General features: G+C 43.1%; 1 protein-coding gene across 1 annotated transcript in view; it reads left to right on the top strand.

The window, feature by feature from the left end:
* The window catches only part of TMEM135 (transmembrane protein 135), a 349,453-nt gene that overhangs the window by 310,416 nt on the left and 14,836 nt on the right, over positions 1-24,201 (top strand). Inside the window, exons 8-9 of the mRNA XM_044286249.1 lie at positions 3,706-3,852; positions 23,083-23,152. Coding sequence (XP_044142184.1) covers positions 3,706-3,852; positions 23,083-23,152 — 217 coding nt within the window. The remainder of the gene's footprint in view (positions 1-3,705; positions 3,853-23,082; positions 23,153-24,201) is intronic.

Raw genomic sequence — 24,201 nt, 5'->3', positions numbered from 1 at the left:
TAATGTATGCAGTATTTAACCAGAGAAAAGATTTAAAAAATGAGCTTGACCCGGAAACCATTCAAGAATTTCCATCTCCCTCTTTCCAGAATAAATTTTTAATCGCGATTTTATGGAAATCTTAATTTATAGTTGGATGAATAGAGTTTCTCACAACTCCACCATCCAGATATATCTTCAGCATGGTCAATGGAACAGATGGGCGTTGTAGGGTTAAGTGGTGGATGTTCTCATTTTTCACCCCCTGCTGCAACAATGGCTGTTTTTGCTTTTGCACTTCCTGTTGCCACTTATGGTTTGGGCTTATGTCTTTCTTCTTCATCCTACTCCTCTTGTCTCTGTGTCAAGATCATTGGCTTTGTTCTTGGACTTCACTGCCATTTCTCTGATTAGCTTTGTCTCCTCAGACTTGGCTTTGGTTTCCCTGTAGATGTTGTGTGGTCACCAAAGGCCTTGCTCTCATCTACCAAAAAGAGAAATTTACGCCATTTTGATTTTCTGAAGTTTTGGTGACTTAAATACTTTAATGAAGTTTAATCCTGCATAGATTTTCCAGATCTAAGTCTTGAGTCTAGGTTTAGTTCGATTCAAAGAAGGCAAATCTGGGCAGGTGTCATGCTTTGAAGCCCATCCTAAAAAATAAATAATAAATCTCAATGGTAAAAACTCAACTGAACAAATTTATAGCGGTTATTAGCTAGTTGGTTACATTTGACAGACAGCACCTCTCATCAAAGATGTACTTACCATAGTTGCAGCCCATGCATGAAAGATGAGAATAAGTTTTGGGTTGTGCTGTCCCATTGACTGTTGGGTGGCAAGACCATTGGCAGAACTCTTCTCTCTAAAAGAACTGAAAGGTACAACAATTGAGCCAGGGGGGATGAATGGGAAACTTAGGCCCTTCTGTTCTTGGTGGCAAAATGTGGACACTACCTATATACCAATGAGTCAAGTTAGGATTGTAACTAAGGTGGCCATACACATGAGATACCTGACAGCTATCTCTCCCCACTCTCCCATACACATGCATGTTTTCCCCGCCTGAGCGTATATATGTTCTGAATGGAGAGAAGGTATTAGTATTGAGTTACCTTCCCAAGAACAAAAGGATTGGCATATTGAATCCAACATTCCGATCTTGATCTCCCCTGCTTTTAGAATAGAGTTGGGAGGACCTCATTCTCATTATATGGTTGGCTAATTGGTGGGTTCAGCTGATACATCTAATGTGCATAGCCAGCTTTAAAAATCTGTGACAATAAAACATTCTGCAATTTATAATAAATACTGTTTTCGCCCTGTTACCCGAATCCCATGTTGATCACGTCACCCTGTCCATTCTGCAAACTCCCTACTTCTTGCAACCACAGAGCTGCAACTGCATGTTCCGGCCCTCTAGGACCATGGGAATGACCCCTTCACAGAGTCAGTGCTTGTGCAATGAGCAACCCCCTTCATTAGAGCTTGGGAGTAGTCTGGGCCATTGCTCATCAGATCGCTCCAGAGCTCTGTTGGGGGAGGATGCTCATTGCCTAAGTGCCGTCCCTATAAGGGGGATTCTGTAGTACAGTGCAGTGGTAGTGGATCGGTGGAATGTCTACAGAATGCCCATTCAGGTTAGGTGCGGAGAGGCTGCTCTCACAGAGGCTGGAAGATACAGTCGCAATTCTATGGATATGAATTCTATACCAAAACGGTAATTATTGTAAATTACAGAATGTCTTATTACCACAATTGTAGTTGATTGAGAGCAACTTGTTAAATCCTGGAAACCCCTTTAAGCCTCAATACTTATCTTCCTTGACTCATTGGTCCATCGGGAACACCCTTTCATCTCAGATTTTGCCTCCTTCTCCCCTAATACCCCCTGCTATTGATAGTCTGGCCTAGAAGACCAGGTGGTGTTAATTCTCCCATCAAGGGCATGGCAACTTGCTAGGACTCTTCCACGTTCTACAGCTATACCTGAAATTATTAATGTTTTATTCGGGTTGCTACAAACACTGCCCGCAATTACTGCTTTATTTTGGATCCACAGTTTCCATGACTTGAGTTTAACAGAGAAATAGTTCAAGATTTAGAATCAACTTCATGTTAATCTGTAGAGCCTTCCAAGGAGTAATAGGCAGTCTGGCGCTGGAAAGAGATTACTCCTGTAAATCATATCCTTAGTGAATAGTTTCCATGAAATATTTGTCCTGGCTTCCGCTGAGTCTTGCACTTCGACCCAAATAAGTTCTTTATCATAAAATTGTAATGTTTTTGCTGTAAACTCACAGTCAATTAATCAATGCCACGTTAATTCCAATATGTCTAGGTCTGGCTCCTCTGGTAAACCTTAGTAGTCATTTCTGTAAGGTAACTGTGGACCATAGACTTTACAGAACATCTCAAGGCATTCATATAAATGGTTTCAGGATGGTCATATTGTACATATTTCTCGTCATTGGCATAGTTATGCTTAAGTTATATATTGATGATTATATACTTTAAAGAATGGCTTCTCAAAAATTATCTTCCCTGGAACTCACCAGCTATAACATGGTGACACCTAGTCCTCACTTTCTACAGTGTCCTTAGTACCAGTCACAGTGTCACAAGTATCAACAATAAAGCCTCCAAGATCAGCTGCAGTATCTCAAGTAACAGCCATAGGATTGACTACAGTGTCCCCAACACACAATCAGCCATAGTTTCCACAGGATTGGTCACAGAGCCTTTAGTACCAGCCATATTGCCCCAGACACATTCTCAGAACTCACAAGATTGACTGCAGAGTCCCCTGTTCCAGCTACAGTGCTTCCCCCTAAAGCCCCATTGACGATAGAACTGGTCACAGAGCCCCTAATTCTAGCTGCAGTGCCTCCAGTGGAGCCCCAGTGCCCTTACGATCGGATGCAGATCAAGTTCTAGCTGCAGTGCCTCCAGTGGAGCCCCAGTTCCTGTAGGATCGGCCACATAGCCTCCAGTGCTAGCTACAGAGACCCCAATTCTAGCTGAAGCTTATCTAGTAAAGTTCCAGTGCCAATAGAATTGGCTACAGAGCCTCCAGTTCTGCAGCACCTCTAGTAAATGTCCAGTGCCCATGTGATTGGCCACATGATTGAACGCAGTACCCCCACCCCAGTAAAAGCCACAATGCCTCTAGTAACAGCCATGGTTCCCACATAATTGGTCACAGTGTCCTGAGACCAAGGACACCCACAGAACCGCCAGCTGCAGTATCACCAGTAGCAACCACAGTGCTGCAAGGGTGCACAGAACTTTACCATCCACTGGATGTTCTCCTTTTAAGGTTCAAAACATTTTTAGAAAAAGTTTTGTGGCTGTTAAAAAAGTAGAATTTTTTGTTAATTAAAAAGCCTAAAAATACATTGAATATCCCAAGAGATCATGTAAAGAGATTAGATTAAAAAACAAAAAAAAAAAACACCCGAAACACAAAAGAAAGTGGTCACAGCAAAATCGGTGACTTCTGGCACCTGAACCCGTGGGTTGTGTCTGGTATTGCACCTCAAACCCATTCACTTCGATGGAGCGGAGCTGCAGTACCAGCCATAATCCTTGGACAGGCACAGGGCTGTTTTTTGGACAAGAGCAGCCATACAGTATTCCTCATCAAGGGGGTAATATCATTTGTTGGAACGCAGTTGTGGAGGTACTAGTATTTTATGTACATATTTATTAATATTTTTTGATCAGATTCATTGTGGGAAAGGAAGAAATTCCAGCTCATACACTGTTGCCTGAGACCTTGTATGCCAAAGCCGGGAAGAAGACCAAGGAACGGACGGAAACATCTCGACGGATTAATATATTTTCTCTAACAAAGAAACTTATGGACTCAATGTACGTAAACTGCAGATCTTTGGTGGAGGGGTGGTAATTTATATTTTTTATTTTTGTTAAACTTGCTCTGTCACCTTAACCGTGAGAAACTATTGTAGAAATGGAAAAACCACGCACCAGCCAAAATTGTCTTCGTAAATCATGTAAGTGCATCAGACTTAAGAGTAATATGTCAGGAATCCACGATTTGAGGGATGAGGGTAAGTGTTGTGCAACATGTTCAGAAGAGTGTGCGAGCCATGTAAATTTCTTCTTTAAGTGGTTCAAGATGTTTTTGATTGCGGTAAATTTTTGGATCGTTACAAAATTTAACAATCCATATTTGAGCAATGACCTGGTGTTCCTGTGTATAAATGGTAGCTTATAGTGAGTCAGAAATGGACTTTATGTGCTTTGTATACATAAGCAGAGCTTTTAACGTGGGTGACCGGCTTTCAGTGTATTGTCATGTATTCATTCTAAATGGGTATAGCTTAAAGGGTATGTCCATCTTGTAACATCATTAACACCAGATGCTGCATTTTAGAGGCTGCAGTGGTAACGTGTGGCTGTCCGCTGCTTTCCTCATGCATGAGCGTTAGAAAAGCAAGGCGCACTGATTGCCACACTGTCGTCTTTGTTAAAATGGGTTGTCTTCATGAGGCAAAACCTCTTAAAGGGGTTGTTCAGGATTTTTTTAAATTTTTTTATTCCCTCTGCCCAGTAGTACCGGTAGAGATATCTATACTTGCCAGCTCCCAGCTAATCTGTTTTGGCTCTGTGGCTCCTGGGGTGTCTTCAGTGCACTTCCGGTCCTCGCCTGCCATATGGATAGGTTCACATACGCCACTGCAGCCAATGACTGGCCTCAGCGGTGACGTATTCCAGAGCGCCACGTGACCCAGCAGTGAAAAGCTGCCTGGGCACACATCACCGATGAGGTCAATCGTTGGCTGCAGTGGCGCCCATGACCCCTGTTGAGAGTCGGGGACCAGAAGTGCAGTGAAGACAGTCCATAAGGCATGAAGATGGAAAGGAGTGGCGCAGAGCAGGTAAATATACATTTCTTCACAGGTATCACTGAGGGTGGGAGAAAATAATAACCCCTTTAAAGGGAGTCTTTCACCTAAAATGACCATTATACACCCCAAACATGATGATATCCATTACATTCCCCATTTTATAATCTTACCTTTCATATTGCTGTCTGTCGCCTATTCGCTCTTAAAAACACTTTTATTCCATATGATAATCAGGTTCTGAAGGTGCCCAGGGGCGGCGTTTATGCGGCCGGTGCCCAGGCTCCACGGCGCTGTTCAAATCAAACCCCTCCCCTTTCACCCCTCTGGCCCGCCCTCGGTTCTTCAGATACCATCCTCCAGTCAATGACCAATCCGGCGCCTGCGCACTCCATTACTCACTAGGGCAGAGGCAGCAGAGAGTTTAATGCGCATGCGCCGGCCCGTACATCCCGATCTAGCCGGCGGAAGTAAACTGCCAAAATATCGGGATGTACGGGCCGGCGCATGCGCATTAAACGCTCTGCTGCCTCTGCCCTAGTGAGTAATGGAGTGCGCAGGCGCAGGCGCCAGATTGGTCATTGACTGGAGGATGGTATCTGAAAAACCGAGGGCGGGCCAGAGGGGTGAAAGGGGAGGGGTTTGATTTGAACAGCGCCGTGGAGCCTGGGCACCGGCCGCATAAACGCCGCCCCTGGGCACCTTCAGAACCTGATTATCATATGGAATAAAAGTGTTTTTAAGAGCGAATAGGCGACAGACAGCAATATGAAAGGTAAGATTATAAAATGGGGAATGTAATGGATATCATCATGTTTGGGGTGTATAATGGTCATTTTAGGTGAAAGACTCCCTTTAAGTTTTTTATATATGACTGAGACAGCCCCATTCTACAATAATAGTCTGGTGCAGTTTAGAAAGTAATATATCTAGTGGTCTAGCAAGTAACAATATCCCTGCAGGTCCAGTGGTTTAGTAAGTAATATTCCTAGTGGTCTAGCAGTTAATTATATCTCTGATGGTCCACTGGTTTAATGAGTAATATACCTAAAATAGTATATCAGTTAAATACAACCCTAGTGGTTTAGTAAGTAATATATCTAGTGGTCTAACAAATTACTTTATCCCTGGTACTCCAGTGGTTTAGTAAATAATATTTCCAGTGGTCTAACAAATTTAGAGATGAGCGAATCAAAACTGATGAAGTAGAATTTGATCCGAATTTCAGGAATTATTAGATTTCCACCGAATCCGAATTTCCTCACACTTCGTGGTAACAAATCGCATTTTTTCTTAAAATGGCTGCTGCACGTGTTAGGACATGGAGCAAGGAACTCTGGGAACGAGGGATCACCCATAATGCCATGCATGCAGCCAATCAGCAGCCAGCCCCTGTGATGTCACAGCCCTATAAGTAGCCTCAGCCATCTTGGATTCTGCCATTTTCCAGTGTACTTAGTGCAGGGAGAGACGTCAGCAGGCGCTAGGGACAGTGCTAGGAAAGACTTGAAAACTTATATTTTGCTCAATAGAAGTTCAGGGAAAGAGCATTAGAAGTGTAGGGAAAGGATAGGGAGGAATCATTCCACAGTATTGAAGCAGAACAGGGTTCAGTAGGGGAGGTTACAGTCTGGGTAATAGGAACAATCCTATTACACTGCACTGACTGGGGATCCATATTGCCATTATACAGTTGCTCATTTCAGGTTTGCAAACCGTTCTTGTTATTGGGGTCTTATTAGCCTTTGTGCGGTGCAGTTATATGTTCTAAAGCCTTTTTGGCGTATATTAGTGGCAAAAAAATATATTATTTGCCGTTCACAGACGCAGTTATATGTTCTAAAGCCTTTTTTTGGCGTGTAGTAGTGGGGAAAAAGAAAAAGGGCTTATTAGCCGTTGTGTGGTGAAGTGAGAAAACTAAAGCCCTTTTTGGCATGTATTAGGTGGCAAAAAAAAATATTATTTGCCGTTCAGCGGTGACGTTCCATTGTACTACAGCCATTTACGGGGTGTATTAATAGGATAGATACGTACGTCCTATTAGCCGTTCTCAAGTGAATTGTGATTGCTATATTTATTTTTTGGGGGTGTAATAATAGGAAAAAGAATACGTCTTATTAGCTGGTCTGCAGTGAATTTACATTGTCATACAGACATTGTTGCGCTGTATTAATAGCAAAAATAAGTATGTGTTATTAGTTTCTGTGATGAGTTTACATCGTCATTCAGTGGTGACATTTTTTCTGTGATGCAGCCTTTTTTGGGAAAAATGGGAAAAATGGTCGGTGAAAGTAGACTTTCTTCTGTAGGGACTGAGTAATTGCATCGATTAGGCCTCTTTCACACTTGCGTTGTCCGGATCCGGCAGTGTACTCCACTTGCCGGAATTACACGCCGGATCCGGAAAAACGCAAGTGTACTGAAAGCATTTGAAGACTGATCCGTCTTCAAAATGCTTTCAGTGTTACTATGGCACCCAGGACCCTATTAAAGTCCTGGTTGCCATAGTAGGAGCGGGGGAGCGGTATACTTACAGTCCGTGCAGCTCCCGGGGCGCTCCAGAATGACGTCAGAGCGCCCCATGCGCTTGGGGCGCCCTGACGTCACTCTGGAGCGCCCCGGGAGCCGCACGGACGGTAAGTATGCTGCTCCCCCGCTACACTTTACCATGGCTGCCAGGACTTTAGCGTCCCGGCAGCCATGGTAACCATTGAGAAAAAGCTAAACGTCGGATCCGGCAATGCGCCGAAACGACGTTTATCTTAAGGCCAGATCCGGATCAATGCCTTTCAATGGGCATTCATTCCGGATCCGGCCTTGCGGCAAGTCTTCAGGATTTTTGGCCGGAGCAAAAAGCGCAGCATGCTGCGGTATTTTCTCCGGCCAAAAAACGTTCCGTTCCGGAACTGAAGACGTCCTGATGCATCCTGAACGGATTTCACTCCATTCAGAATGCATTAGGATAAAACTGATCAGGATTCTCTTGGCATAGAGCCCCGACGACGAAACTCTATGCCGGAAGAAAAGAACGCAAGTGTGAAAGAGCCCTTAGCTATTCAGTGGTGAAATATTTTTGTGAAATAGCCTTTTTTGGTAAAATTGATGGGGGATTGTAGAGTATCTTCCGTAGGGACTAACAATTCCTCGATTAGCCATTCAGTGGTGAAATTTGTTTGTGATAGAACCTTTTTTGGGAAAAGTGGTTGGTGAATGTAGGCTTTCTTCTGTAGGGACTGAGTAATTGCGTTGATTAGCCATTCAGTGGTGAAATTTGTTTATGATACAGCCTTTTTAGGGAAAATTAGTCGGTAGCTGTAACTACGTTCAAGGACAATATATACAGTTGCAAGAAAAAGTATGTGAACCCTTTGGAATGATATGGATTTCTGCACAAATTGGTCATAAAATGTGATCTGATCTTCATCTAAGTCACAACAATAGACAATCACAGTCTGCTTAAACTAATAACACACAAAGAATTCAATGTTACCATGTTTTTATTGAACACACCATGTAAACATTTACAGTGCAGGTGGAAAAACTATGTTAACCCCTAGACTAGTGACATCTCCAAGAGCTAAGAGGTGTCAGCCAACTGGAGTCCAATCAATGAGATAAGATTGAGGTGTTGATTACAGCTGCCCTGCCTTATAAAAAACACACACCAGAAGCATTGCCTGATGTGAATGATGCCTCACACAAAAGAGCTCTCAGAAGACCTACGATTAAGAATTGTTGACTTGCATAAAGCTGGAAAGTGTTATAAAAGTATCTCCAAAAGCCTTGCTGTTCATCAGTCCACAGTAAGATAAATTGTCTATAAATGGAGAAGGTTCAGCACTGCTGCTACTCTCCCTAGGAGTGGCCGTCCTGTAAAGATGACTGCAAGAGCACAGCGCAGACTGCTCAATGAGGTGAAGAAGAATCCTAGAGTGTCAGCTAAAGACTTACAAAAGTCTCTGGCATATGCTAACATCCATGATAGGCGAATCTACGATACGTAAAACACTAAACAAAAATGGATTTCATGGGAGGATACCACGGAGGAAGCCACTGCTGTCCAAAAAAAACATTGCTGTACGTTTACAGTTTGCTCAAGAGCACCTGGGTGTTCCACAGCAGTACTGGCAAAATATTCTGTGGACAGATGAAACCAAAGTTGAGTTGTTTGGAAGAATCACACAACACTATGTGTGGAAAAAAAGAGGCACAGCACAGAAACATCAAAACCTCATCCCAACTGTGAAGTATGGTGGTGGGGGCATCATGGTTTGGGGCTGCTTTGCTGCGTCAGGGCCTAGACGGATTGCTATCATCGAAGGAAAAATGAATTCCCAAGTTTATCAAGACATTTTGCAGGAGAACTTAAGGCCATCTGTCCACCAGCTGAAGCTCAACAGAAGATGGGTGTTGCAACGGGACAACGAACCAAAGCATAGAAGTAAATCAACAACAGAATGGCTTAAACAGAAGAAAATACGCCTTCTGGAGTGGCCCAGTCAGAGTCCTGACCTCAACCCGATTGAGATGCTGTGGCATGACCTCAAGAAAGCGATTCACACCAGACATCCCAAGAATATTGCTGAACTGAAACAGTTCTGTAAAGAGGAATGGTCAAGAATTACTCCTGACCGTTGTGCACGTCTGATCTGCAACTACAGGAAACGTTTGGTTGACGTTATTGCTGCCAAAGGAGGTTCAACCAGTTATTAAATCCAAGGGTTCACAAACTTTTTCCACCTGCACTGTGAATGTTTACATGGTGTGTTCAATAAAAACATAACATTTAATTATTTGTGTGTTATTAGTTTAAGCAGACTGTGATTGTCTATTGTTGTGACTTAGATGAAGATCTAATTTGTGCAGAAATCCATATAATGCCAAAAGGTTCACATACATTTTCTTGCAACTGTATCCTTTACGGCCCACTGGGTAAATGTGGTCCTGCCCAGCCACACCAGCAACTTGGCCAGGTGACGCAGCTTCCACCTCCACGTTCTCACGCCGTTGGTCCTGCGACAATGTCCGACTCTGCCTCCTCAGCCTCCACTGTAGGGACAATTCACAGTGCCCCACCAGCATACCACATATGCAGGGCACTGCGGTGTCACGCTGTTCTGCACCTCGTTTGCCTGGGCGAATGGAGTCACACACTGGAGGAACTGCTCTGTGTCCTTCATCAAGAAATCAAATCCTTGCTTTCTCCGTGACATCTCAAAATCTGAACCATGGTGACCGACAACGGGATGAACATGGTGTTGGCACTGCATCACGGAGGGCTGAGCCATGCGCCCTGCATGGCGCATGTGTTCAATCTGGTTGTAAAGCGGTTCCTGAAGTCTTGCACCCATCTGCAAGACATCCTAAAAATGGCCAGGAAACTTTGCATGCACTTCAGCACTCGTACAACCGCAAAACACACCCTCCTTGAGCTGCAGCGGCAGAACGGCATCCCCCAACATAGGCTGATAGTCGACGTTTCCACCCATTGGAATTTCACCCTCCATATGTTGGACCAACTATATGAACAGAGAAAGGCCATAAACGATTTCTTGATGATCCAAGCAGACAGAAGTACTCTCCTGTGTAACTTCGATGCTAGCCAGTGGCAGCTCATGCGTGACACCTGCCATTTGCTTGTGCCCTTTGAGGAGGCCACTTTGTCAGTCGCCAGGACTACGGGATGAACAACGTCATTCCACTGATTCATTAGAAATGTAGCAGGATCACACTGGGGTGCAAATACAGGACACTTGTAGTAACAATGAATAAATTCTTCTTTATTGAATGGAGCTCATCAGATTAAACAACACGTTTCAGGGATAGTCAGGTCCCCTTTATCAGGTTAAGAGACTTGGTGTTAACATAATACATATTGCAGGTATTTATACATTAAAAGAAAAACACCAGGGGAAACACATGGGGGCAGCCCTAGCGGAGTGGCAACATCCCCCAGGTGTTTCCTCATTTTCATATTTGAGTGCAAGCATTTGGTACTTTAAAAGCGTGAATACAATAAAATGTTGGGTTAGTGTATCCTTCGTCTCCTTATTTATATATTAAGGCTGTCAAAAAGATAAATAGAAATGGATTTCAAATAAGCAGGAAGTTTAGATTGCTTGGATCAGCGTGATTGCAACTCCAGCAATCACGTGACCCGTTGCCATGGTGCAGGGACGTTTTTAGTGTACGCCTAATTACATATACTTCGATGGTCTGAATTCCTCCAGCTGCACATAGGGATGATAGAACATCTTTGACGACCAATTAAAGAAGCATGGATTACATCCCAAACAGATTGGAGCAAGGGGACGTTTGATCAGCCAGTGCACTAGAATTCCATCTAAGTGCAATTCTGAACCTAACCATAAGGAAACAGCAAGTGTTGATGAAAAAACATTGTTGAGTTTGTTTAATAAGCTGGAGAAACTGATGGTGGATGAAATCCAACATCATTTAGATGCAACTTTTCTTGACATTTATCTTCAAGAGAAAATTGTTCCACGTGGCCTCAGGCTACGTTTTGAGAACTAATTCAAAGAGGATTCGGATTTTTGTGAGGACTGGGACCCTTATATGTTGGACTGTGCTAGAGGGGCTAATGATAAGTAGAGAAAAGTAGAGCCCTATGTTTAAACCTTAGTAATAAAATACAGGAATGTTATATAGAACTCTTAAAGTATAGATCATGTGTAGCCTTTATGAAATTTGACCGCATGATAACCACCAGAATATTGTCATATGAAAAAGAGGTTCTTCAGAAAAAGAGTAACAAACTAGCAAGAGATGGATTAGATTTTGCTACCAATAATATCAAATATTGGCTATAAACTGATCAACTAAGCGCTAATGAAGCAATTTCAAACGACCCCTCTGGACAAACTGTCAGTTTCATTACCCCACCATACACTAATTTCGAACCAACCACCACTACTCATAACAAACCGGACAAATACAAAAAAGTTGGTCATGTGTATGTTAATAGCAATAGATCTAGGAATTCTCAAGAACAACCACTTCAAAGAATACAAAAAAGACACCAACATCAGATATCTAAACGTGGTTCGTCTTCTCACATACGAATGTCAGCACTAACCAGAAACCTGGCAGGTTGTGCCCCAGTGAATTTACCACCAACACAGTTTTCCATATACCCGAATTCTGCATCAAAACCCACACCTACCTCCCCGGTTTAGTCTATAAATCAGATCTGGAAGCAGACTCATTCGTAACAATATATAACCGCACCCCTCCTTCGGCTTCCCATTATTCCAGCCTACCAGATCATGTGGACCAGACCCCTCCAATGGTTTCTGATCAGAATTTAGTTAGACACACACATTCCTGTAAGGTAAATCCGAACCTGGAGGACACCAATATAGGCAACAATTGTTCAGGACATTACCCGATAGCAGGACATCTACATCCTTTTCTTTTTTAGCCCTACCCCTGGTGATCACTCCAACTGCAATATATCCAATCATAAAAAGTCCCAACACCACAACCATTACAAGTTATTTCCAACCCTAAGGACGAAAACCAGTGAAAAGAAAAAATATAGAAGAGGATGTAGGGGCAGTAGAAACAAAAGAAAACAGTAAATATCACCAGTGAGACAGACTCTCCAACGCGTCAAACCTCAGGTATTTTCAATCTTTCTACCTACACACTTACAAAGATCGAAATCTCTTTGCTAACAAAAGGCCCATCATTCTGCCCTACATCCAAAATAAGCGAGTTTGATCTTGGACCTTAATAATTTTGTTAAAAACCTAACTATAAAAAGACATTTTAATATCCAGGAACACTCTACAAAGGAAACGCATACGCCACTGTCAAATGACAAAGCTCAACATTCCCCAATCAGTTTGTCATCTGGCCTAAAGCCAGCTTTCAATTTGTACCTTATACATCATAAAGGCAATTTTTTTTTGATACCTTCTATGCCGTTATATCAGACGAGTTCCGCCAAATAAATCTAGATTCTGTCCCAAAACATAACCTAAAACCATACGAAAAAGCAGACCTAAAAAAAACTACAAAATAATAAAGATATAATTATCGGACAAAGGGGCCTGGATTGTTATACAGAACAGGATTGATTATATCAAAGAAGCATTAAGGATCCTTTCCGACACTAAATATTATACACCTTTTCATCATCTTCCCAAGATACATAAGAATCTTGACAATCCCTCCGGGTAGACCAATGATTTCTGGGGTACTATCACTTACTCAAAATCTATCCCATTACATCGACATCTTTTTACAAAAATATGTAATAAATTTGAAATCATATATTAAAGACTCCACCTCCCTTATAATGGAACTAAAAAGTATAAAATAGGAAGATTCCGATCATTGGCTGACTCTGGATGTGTCAGCCCTATATTCTAATATATCACATGTGCTAGGGATTAAATGTGTATCAGATTTTCTGATTAAAGACCAGTCAATGCCAATACAACAGAAACAGTTTATTATCAAAGGAATCAAATTCATATTAACACACAACACATTTCAATTTCGGGATCAGATTTACAGACGCGTACGGGGTACCGCTATGGGCACTAGATTTGCGCAAAGTTTTACCAATCTGTTCATGGGTATGTTCGGGTCCCACCATAAAACCAGAACAGAATATCTGGGAATGAAATCCTGACTCGGACCTTGTTAAAAAAAAAAAAAAAAAAGTAGATAGTAACCGTTATCTTGATTTTTAAAGTACCCACTATAAGAAATGGAAACACAACATTCCGTATAGTTCGTTTAAGAGGATTAGACGAAACTGTACCCTAGAGAGGGACTTTGAACAACAAAGCAAGATTCTATCCTCTAGGTTCAGTGAAAAGCGGTACTCCAGGCAAATTGTTGCTGAAGCGAATAAACGAGCATCTGAACTTACACAATCAGAATGCTTGCTGCCCAAATCCAAACCCTCTATCAAAGAGAGCAGTTATTCTTTGAATTTCATTACAACCTATAACCAAAACTATTACCTGATCATATCTGTCCTAAATAAACATTGGCATCTCTTTTAAAAAAAAAAGACCCAGTTCTGAGCCAAATTATTCTGAGCACCCCATCTCACCTACAGAAGGGCACGTATCCTTAAAGGGACACTGACAGGGCCAATAAGCATATTGAGGTATATATCTGGCACTACAGGTCTTATAATGGGTATTACAATCATATAAGTATCCCCCCTGTCCACATTATACATACAGTAAACTTTAAGTTTTATAACCTGCTCCAACGGTCTTCAATCTGCCCAAGGGGCGGCGTTTCACCTCTCTTGCGCCCAGCCAGCCTCCCCAACTGCCGCTTTGAAGCGCCGCCCAGCTCATGAATATTCAGTTTGCTGGGCGGCTTCTGCGGTCCCCGCTCTGAAGCGCTGCGCTTAACAGTGCCCGGCACATGTCCCTTTAAAAATATCCTAGCCCCGAGTAAATAAAACAAACTGTCACTACAAACGAGCATACTGCTATTACTCAAAAACAAGGCAGCAAAAGATGTGGACAACCCAGTTGCTTATGTTGTGAAACCATTTGCCAAGAACCTTTTTTCAAAAACAAAAGAGATGGAAAATCTTTTCAGATACTTGGCACTCTGGACTGTAATTCCACACATGTGATCTACGTTATGTTATAGAATGTCCGTGTGGCCTACAATACGTGGGGCGTAGTATACAAACTCTATGGAATAGATTAAATAAACACAGGTCAAACACTAAAAACGTCCCTGCACCATGGCAACGGGTCACGTGATTGCTGGAGTTGCGATCACGTGATCCAAGCAACCTAAACTTCCTGCTTATTTGAAATCCATTTCTATTTATCTTTTTGACGTCCTTAATATATAAATAAGGAGACGAAGGATACACTAACCCAACATTTTATTGTAATCTCGCTTTTGAAGTACCAAATGCTTGCACCCCAATATGCAAATTAGGAAAGGCCTGGGGGATGGTGCCACTCCCCTAGGGCTGCCCCCATGTGTTTCGTCTGGCGTTTTTTAAAACATCAAGTCTCTTAACCTGATGAAGGCGACCTGAGTATCCCCAAAACGCATTGTTTTATCTGATGAGCACCATTCAATAAAGAAGAATTTGTTCATCTTTAATACAAGTGTCCTGGCCGGTGTATTTGCTCCCCAGTGTGATCCTGCTACATTTATACTAAATTACCTTTGGAGAGATTGGGCTTCTCTTCCTGAAGATTTGGACACTACGGCTGCATACCCGGTGACTGGATATTTATTTCCCACAAACTTGGAACAGTGTTTTGCCTATATTTAGCACAACCATTTAAGGTGAGCCTCCATTTTTGTTCTATCAACCAGCCTAATAATCTGGAACATAGTACCTTATTGTGCGCTTTGTTTGATATGCTTTCTAGCTATTGTAAGCCTAATTACATATAATTCCACTGATTCATATCCTGAAAAAGATGCTGGTAAATCTGGCGGGTCAGGGGACTGGAGACGTGGCATCTTTATCTCACGGCCACATGAGGCCTGTGGGGGCTGAACTGGAGGAGGACATTGGAGCACAAGCAATGTGTAGCGAAATGGGTGGTTTTTCTACACAGGAGAAGGAGGAGCAGGAGCAGCCAGAGGAGAAAGAGGGAGAAGAGGAAGACTAGGCTGATGACCCAGGCACACCGTGGCAGTATGCAGTAGAGATGGAGGCACACAGTCCCTCAGAATCACTTGTGCAAATAGCCCGCTACCTATCTGCGCCATCGTCCATCCTTTCGCAGGTCTGGGGGGGGAAGGGGTGGCAGGAGCAGTACCAGCTCCATCAGCAGCAGCCTGAGTCTAGAGTCGCTGATGAGCAGCTTTTTTCACCCGCATAGTGAAGAAACTACTCACCAGCAGCTAGACATAGAGCAGATCCAGCAGGTGGTGGCATACTTGGAGTGTACCCTGCCCCCCATCATCGAAGATCCGCATGACTACTGGGCAGCCAAACTGGATTTGTGGCCACAACTGTCCGAGTTTGTCCTTGGAAAGCTGTCCTTCCCGGCCAGTAGTGTGGCATCAGAGTGGGTGTTTAGTGCGGCGGGGGCCATAGTAACCCCAAGGAGAACACGTCTGTCCACCCAAAATGTGGAGAGACTGAACTTTTTCAAGATGAATCAGGCGTGGATCAGCCAGGATTTCCACCCACCAATGCCTGATGCATCAGATTAGATCATCCATGCTGCTACACCCAAACCTTGACAAGAGACCAGTTTCTTCTGGCTACCTGCCTCAGATACTATTCTGATGCTGCCACCCGCCTGATGCCACACATCTGATGCCAAGTGCTCCTTCTTACATCCACTATCGTCAGCGGGTACTTGTATTGCCACCCACCTCCCCACTCTGTCACCGGGTCACTCTGTGGTCTCCTCATGCTGCTGCCACCTCCACACTGTCACCTTGCCACTCTTTGGCCTCCTCATGCTGCTGCTGCCACCTCCACACTCTGTCATTGTGCCACTCTCTGGCCTCCTCATTCTTCTGCTACCTCATCACTATGTCACTGGGTCACTATGTGGTCTCCTCATGCTGCTTCCACCTCGCCACTATGTCATTGGGCCACTCTGTGGACTTCTCAAACTGTTCTCCCATTCCATGACTGGGCCACTATTTTGCCTTTTTGGCCTGGGTGACATCACCATTTATTTGACCCTTCTGATCTGTCAGAAGGAAGGGAACATGAGACTCACAACAGATCCTGTCTGTGTAGCAGCTGTAAGGCCTGTATGTCCCATCAGAATTGGCTTATGATTTGGTAGCCAAAAGCAGGAGTGGGTACAAAACACATAAGACATGCAAATATTCCATTCATGTGTCATCATTCACTTCTGTTTTTTTGGGCATTAGAAATACTGATGGATTACTGACCAAATGCTGACAGAGTGAAGGCGGATGCTCAACAGACAGGATCCGTTTTTTTTTTTTTGTTTTTTTTTGTTAGGACGGATCAGAGGAAGGGCAAAATAATCAGTGACATCAACACAAACTTACTGCTGACACCCTCTCCACTCTGTCGGGGGGCTCTACTTGTATAAGAGTTTAATAGAACAGGTTCTGTAGACATCTATGTGGAATCGGCTGATGATGGTGTAAAAGGAGTGCGCTTCTTCTTGACGCTAACATCGACCTGTTGGGCTGAGTTCATATTTGTTATTTGGTCAGTTTTGGCCCCGTGACTGCCCAAATAAGTGAAGTGTGCAGTGATTCTAAGAGCAACGCCTGTCATCTGCATGTCATACTGACTCACAGTATTATTTCACTACCACAGCAGACTCCCTATGCGTGTTACTACAAGGCACAGTGTTCTACACCACTATACAAGCTCTCTGCAGCCAGGAAATAGACGTTTTTTAACGCGATTCGCTGCGAATAAATAAGAATCAAATAGTTTCGGAAAATTCGGCGAACCGGCCGAATCAAATTTTAAAAAAATTCGCTCATCTCTAAACAATATCCCTGGTGGTCCAGTGCTTTAGATAAATAACAGAATGTCTGATGGTCAAGTAGTTTAATAAGCAATATCCCCAGTGGTCTTGCAGTTAGTTATATCCCTAGTAGTCAATTGGTTTAATAGGCAAAATGCCTAATGGTCTATCCATTAGATATATCTTTAATGGTCCAACAAAGGCAAATGTTGTGACCGGCACAGCGATACAATGATGGCGAGGTGGCTGCGGAGACGATCCAATATCTAATAAGTAAATGAAAAATTATTTGGCACTCCCAGAACAGTAAATCAAAAGTAATGTTCTTTAATCACCAAACAGCGACATTTCAGTCCTCTTACTGGGACTTTTCTCAAGCAGTGACGGTCCAATGGTTTGCCAAGTATTATATGTACGGTAGTGATTTAGCAAATGAAAGTTTCCCTGGTGGTCTAGTAATATATTTAGTGGTTTAGTAAGTAACAATATCCTTGGTGGTCCAGTGGTTTTACTAAATAATATACCTAGTGGTCTAGTAAATAACAATATCCCTGGTGGTCCAGTGGTTTAGAAAGTAATATATTTCGTTGTCTAGAAAATTAACAGTATGTCTGATGGCCAAGTAGTTTAATAAGCAATAACCCTCGTGGTCTTGCAGCTAATAATATCCCTAGTAGTCAATTGGTTAAGCAAAATGCCTAATGGTCTATCCATTAAATGTATCTCTAATAGTTCAGTGGTTTACCAAATAATACATTTAGAGATCTAGCAAATAGTAGTTTGCCTGGTGCTTCAGTTGTTTATTAAAGGGGTTATCTCATGACTAATGTAAAAAATGAAAATCAGACATCATACAGTACATGACAATCTGTTTCTGACAAAGCTAGAACCAGCCCTGTACCTCACAAGGATCCAGAGATCTCCCCATTCATTGCTCTGCTAGATTTATATCAAGCTGGCAGCTCAAGGGAGTGTCTTTTTTCTGCTACAGCTCAGGAGGCGTGTCTCAGCCCTCCCTATCACAGCTCAGGGGGCGTGACTCAGCTCTCCCTATCACAGCTCAGGGGGCGTGTCTCAGCTCTCCCTATCACAGCTCAGGAGGCAGGTCAAAGAAATAGGAAAAAACAAACAAACACCAAGTGGCGCTATTCAAATACATTTTATTGTATAACTCTGGCTATGCAAAATTTTTAATTACATGCAGTTACAAAACTATACAGATCTAGGTGCTGGTTTGAAAACTGTAGAATATTTTTTGTGGGACATCCTCTTTAAGTAATATAACTAGTGGTCTGGTAAATAACAATATCCCTGGTGACCCAGTGGTTTGTATTAAGTAATATACCTAATTGTCTAGTAAATAATAATATTAGTGTTTAGTAAGTAATCTACTTAGTGGTCTAGTAAATAACAATATCCCTTGTGGTCCAGTGGTTTATTAAGTAATGTATCTAGTGGTCCAGCAGAGGACAATATCCAATAGTCCAGCCAGCAGTTTACTAAGTAATATATCTTGTGGTCTAGCAGATAACATTATCCCTGGTGCTTTTGTGGTTTAGCAAGTAGTATCCCTACTAGTATAGTACTTCATTATGTCCATTGGTTTAACCACTTCAACCCCGCTAGCTGAAACCCCCTTAAGGACCAGGCCACTTTTTACACTTCTGCACTACACTACTTTCACAGTTTATTGCTCGGTCATGCAACTTACCACCCAAATGAATTTTACCTCCTTTTCTTCTCACTAATAGAGCTTTCATTTGGTGGTATTTCATTGCTGCTGACATTTTTACTTTTTTGTTATTAATCAAAATTTAATGATTTTTTTGCAAAAAAATGAAATGTTTCACTTTCAGCTGTAAAATTTTGCAAAAAAAACAACATCCATATATAAATTTTTCGCTAAATTTATTGTTCTACATGTCTTTGATAAAAAAAAAATGTTTGGGCAAAAAAAAAAATGGTTTGGGTAACAGTTACAGCGTTTACAAACTATGGTACAAAAATGTGAATTTCCGCTTTTTGAAGCAGCTCTGACTTTCTGAGCACCTGTCATGTTTCCTGAGGTTCTACAATGCCCAGACAGTAGAAAAACCCCACAAATGACCCCATTTCGGAAAGTAGACACCCTAAGGTATTCGCTGATGGGCATAGTGAGTTCATAGAACTTTTTATTTTTTGTCACAAGTTAGCGGAAAATGATGATTTTTTTTTAGATTTTTTTTTTTTCTTACAAAGTCTCATATTCCACTAACTTGTGACAAAAAATAAAAACTTCCATGAACTCACTATGCCCATCAGAAAATACCTTGGGGTGTCTTCTTTCCAAAATGGGGTCACTTGTGGCGTAGTTATACTGCCCTGGCAATTTAGGGGCCCAAATATGTGAGAAGTACTTTGCAATCAAAATCTGTAAAAAATGACCGGTGAAATCCGAAAGGTGCACTTTGGAATGTGGGTCCCTTTGCCCACCTAGGCTGCAAAAAAGTGTGACACATCTGGTATCGCCGTACTCAGGAGAAGTTGGGGAATGTGTTTTGGGGTGTCATTTTACATATACCCATGCTTGGTGAGAGAAATATCTTGGCAAAAGACAACGTTTCCAATTTTTTTATACAAAGTTGGCATTTGACCAAGATATTTATCTCACCCAGCATGGGTATATGTAAAATGACACCCCAAAACACATTCCCCAACTTCTCCTGAGTACGGCGATACCACATGTGTGACACTTTTTTGCAGCCAAGGTGGGCAAAGGGGCACATATTCCAAAGTGCACCTTTCGGATTTCGCAGGCCATTTTTTACACATTTTGATTGCAAACTACTTCTCACACATTTGGGCCCCTAAAATGCCAGGGCAGTATAACTACCCCACAAGTGACCCCATTTTGGAAAGAAGACACCCCAAGGTATTCCGTGAGGTGCATGGCGAGTTCCTAAAATTTTTTATTTTTTGTCACAAGTTAGTGGAATATGAGACTTTGTAAGAAAAGAAAAGAAAAAATCATCATTTTCAGCTAACTTGTGACAGAAAAAAAAAATTTCTAGGAACTCGCCATGCCCCTTACGGAATACCTTGGGGTGTCTTCTTTCCAAAATGGGGTCACTTGTGGCGTAGTTATACTGCCCTGGCATTCTAGGGGCCCTAATGTGTGGTAAGTAGTTTGAAATCAAAATGTGTAAAAAATGACCTGTGAAATCCGAAAGGTGCACTTTGGAATGTGTGCCCCTTTGCCCACCTAGGCGGCAAAAAAGTGTCACACATCTGGTATCGCCGTACTCAGGAGAAGTTGGGGAATGTGTTTTGGGGTGTCATTTTACATATAACCATGCTGGGTGAGAGAAATATCTTGGCAAAAGACAACTTTTCCGATTTTATTTTTTTTATACAAAGTTGGCATTTGACCAAGATATTTCTCTCACCCAGCATGGGTATATGTAAAATGACACCCCAAAACACATTGCCCAACTTCTCCTGAGTACGGCGATACCAGATGTGTGACACTTTTTTGCAGCCTAGATGCGCAAAGTGGCCCAAATTCCTTTTAGGAGGGCATTTTTAGACATTTGTATCCCAGACTTCTTCTCACGCTTTCGGGCCCCTAAAAAGCCAGGGCAGTATAAATACCCACATGTGACCCCATTTTGGAAAGAAGACACCCCAAGGTATTCAATGAGGGGCATGGCGAGTTCCTAGAATATTTTTTTTTTTTGCATAAGTTAGCGGATATTGATTTTTTTTGTTTTTTTCTCACAAAGTCTCACTTTCCGCTAACTTAGGACAAAAATTTCAATCTTTCATGGACTCAATATGCCCCTCACGGAATACCTTGGGGTGTCTTCTTTCCGAAATGGGGTCACATGTGGGGTATTTATACTGCCCTGGCATTTTAGCGGCCCTAAAGCGTGAGAAGAAGTCTGGAATATAAATGTCTAAAAAATTTTACGCATTTGGATTCCGTGAGGGGTATGGTGAGTTCATGTGAGATTTTATTTTTTGACACAAGTTAGTGGAATATGAGACTTTGGAGATGGAGTAAGAAAAAAAAAAAAAAACAATTTCCGCTAACTATATGGGGTGATCACCCCCCTGTCATTGATCACCCCCCTGTAAGGCTCCATTCAGACGTCTGTATGATTTTTACGGATACATGGATCGGATCCGCAAAACGCATACGGACGTCTGAATGGAGCCTTACAGGGGGGTGATCAATGACAGGGGGTGATCAGGGAATCTATATGGGTGATCACCCGCCTGTCATTGATCACCCCCCTGTAAGGCTCCATTCAGACGTCCGCATGTGTTTTGCGGATCCGATCCATGTATCCGTGGATCCGTAAAAATCATACGGACATCTGAATGGAGCCTTACAGGGGGGTGATCAATGACAGGGGGGGGATCAGGGACTCTATATGGGTGATCACCCGCCTGTCATTGATCACCCCCCTGTAAGGCTCCATTCAGACGTCAGTATGTGTTTTGCGAATCCGATCCATGTATCCGTGGATCCGTAAAAATCATACGGACATCTGAATGGAGCCTTACAGGGGGGTGATCAATGACAGGGGGGTGATCAGGGAGTCTATAAGGGGTGATCAGTGGTTCATAAGGGGTTAATAAGTGACAGGGGGGGGGTGTAGTGTAGTGTTTTGTGGTACTTTACACAGCTACCTGTGTCCTCTGGTGGTCGATCCAAACAAAATGGACCACCAGAGGACCAGGTAGCAGGTATATTAGACGCTGTTATCTGTTAGGGGTTAAAAAAAAAAACATCTCCAGCCTGCCAGCGAACGATCGCCGCTGGCAGGCTGGAGATCCACTCGCTTACCTTCAGTTCCTGTGAACGCGCGCGCCTGTGTTCACGCGTTCACAGGAAGTCTCGGCTCTCGCGAGATGACGCGTATATGCGTCACTCTGCGCAGAGCTGCCGCCTCCGGACCGCAGATCTGCGTTAGGCGGTCCGGAGGCGGTTAATATGTAATATACCTTATGGTCTAGCACAGTGATAGGCAAACTGCAGCTCTCCAGCTGTTGCAAAACTACAACTCCCACCATGCCCTGCTGTAGGCTGAAAGCTGTAGGCAGTCTTTGCATGCTGGGAGTTGTAGTTCTGCAACAGCTGGAGAGCCGCCGTTTGCCTATCACTGGTCTAGCAAATAACAATGCCCCTGGTGGTTGGAGCTTGTTAACAACAGAGAGGATAGTCGGGGTATGGCTACACAGCGACACTAGTCACATGACATCTGTCACGGCCAGGATAGCAGAGTAGCGGTGATTCCATGGAAATGAATGCGATTTCTGTGCGACTCTCAAAACATCCAGCACTGCAGACCAGATTAAATAGGAAGTAAATCTAGGGTCTGGCCAAGGAACCCAAGGCAGACTACACCCGCCAGGTGATATGACTACACATCCACTTACTTTTTGGGTGAGAGTTGACAGGTAAACAGTGTCCCTCAGACCGCCAGCATTAGCTTATGAACTCTTTCCTTAATTACTGCTGTAAGACATTCAGTCCTCCGAGTCCTGAGTGTGGTGATTGACTGGTTATTTGTAGCCAATCTGGAACCCGGTAATGCACAACCCCTCTCCATGGAGCATATCTTCAGATTGTATACTAGCGGAGTATCTCCTGTCCCGGGCCATTGGTTTCCACCCTTGACTGCATTCCCAGCAGATTAGGGGGCTGCTTACACGCTGTATGTTTATGGATGTGATACACACATACATTTATATTTATTCTTTGCATTCTTCCCTGTGATTTATGGCTTGCTGTTTAGATGCAAACATGGGCCAAGGCACAGATGTTGCAAGCACTACGAAGACAACTGTATCTCTTACTGCATTAAGGTAAGCGATGATCTCCAAACACGCGCTGATTGCAGAGCAGAGTAATCGCTCCAAGATGTGGCGGAACACGGCCGGGATGGCAGACATGTTTCTTTGAAGACCTTGGTTGATAAACTACACTGTGCGTAAATGAGCCAACCTTTTATGTTATCCCTGATCTCCAGCCAGAAACCTGCTCCAAGAACATGAGTATTATCGCCATTAATTGGGGTTAGATGTTTAATCAATCACATTGGGTAGTAATGCTAATGACTTGACCTAGACTGCTGAACCCACTTACTGCTGTCTGCGGATCACATACATTTACTGGGAGGCCGGGGGTAGGACGGGGCTTGGACCATTACTTCTGATCACATCCTTTTTCTTATATATTTAGTGATTCAAATCCTCACCAGTCCCAATATATCTGCTTGATGCCAGTGAATGAAAGCACCCTTGTTTACATTCAGAGGCAGTAACCTTGTACACACCTGTGAAGTGGATACAATGTATCTGTCCAATCTAGACAATGCCCTGAGCTAAACAGCCCTGATTCCTGACTGATACATTGTAGCGAACCAGCAGAGAGATGTGTGCAGCTGCTTTAGCTCACAGAGCATTGTCCACCACATATCCACTTCTCATCTGAGAGCTGGACTATATATACGGGTTTTCTACCTCTGAATGTTCTCATTCACAGCAGCAAACTAGTACCAGTCACTTATGAAGCCCTGTATTAGAGATGGACGAACCATTTAAAGGGCATCAGATTTGTACCTATGACACTGGCTGACCTGTTCCATGTGCACTTGGCAGCTGACGACGTCTGTGTTGGTCCCATGTTCATATGTGCCGGCGTTGCTGAGAAAACTGATGTTTTTATATATGCAAATGAGCCTCTAGGAGCAACGGGGGCGTTACCATTACACCTAAAGGCTCTGCTCTTTGCACCTGCTTCACTTTGATTGACAGGGCTAGCCGTTATGACTTTTCACTGCCTGGCCCTGTCAATAAAAGTGCAGAGGGTGCAGCAGTTGCAGAGAGAGCTGAGCCCGTAGGTGTAACGGCAA

Source organism: Bufo gargarizans, chromosome 3 (genome assembly GCF_014858855.1).
Source record: "Bufo gargarizans isolate SCDJY-AF-19 chromosome 3, ASM1485885v1, whole genome shotgun sequence".
NCBI lineage: Eukaryota > Metazoa > Chordata > Amphibia > Anura > Bufonidae > Bufo > Bufo gargarizans.
The sequence above is the reverse complement of the archived record's forward strand: the minus strand, read 5'-3'. Positions and strand labels throughout refer to the sequence as shown.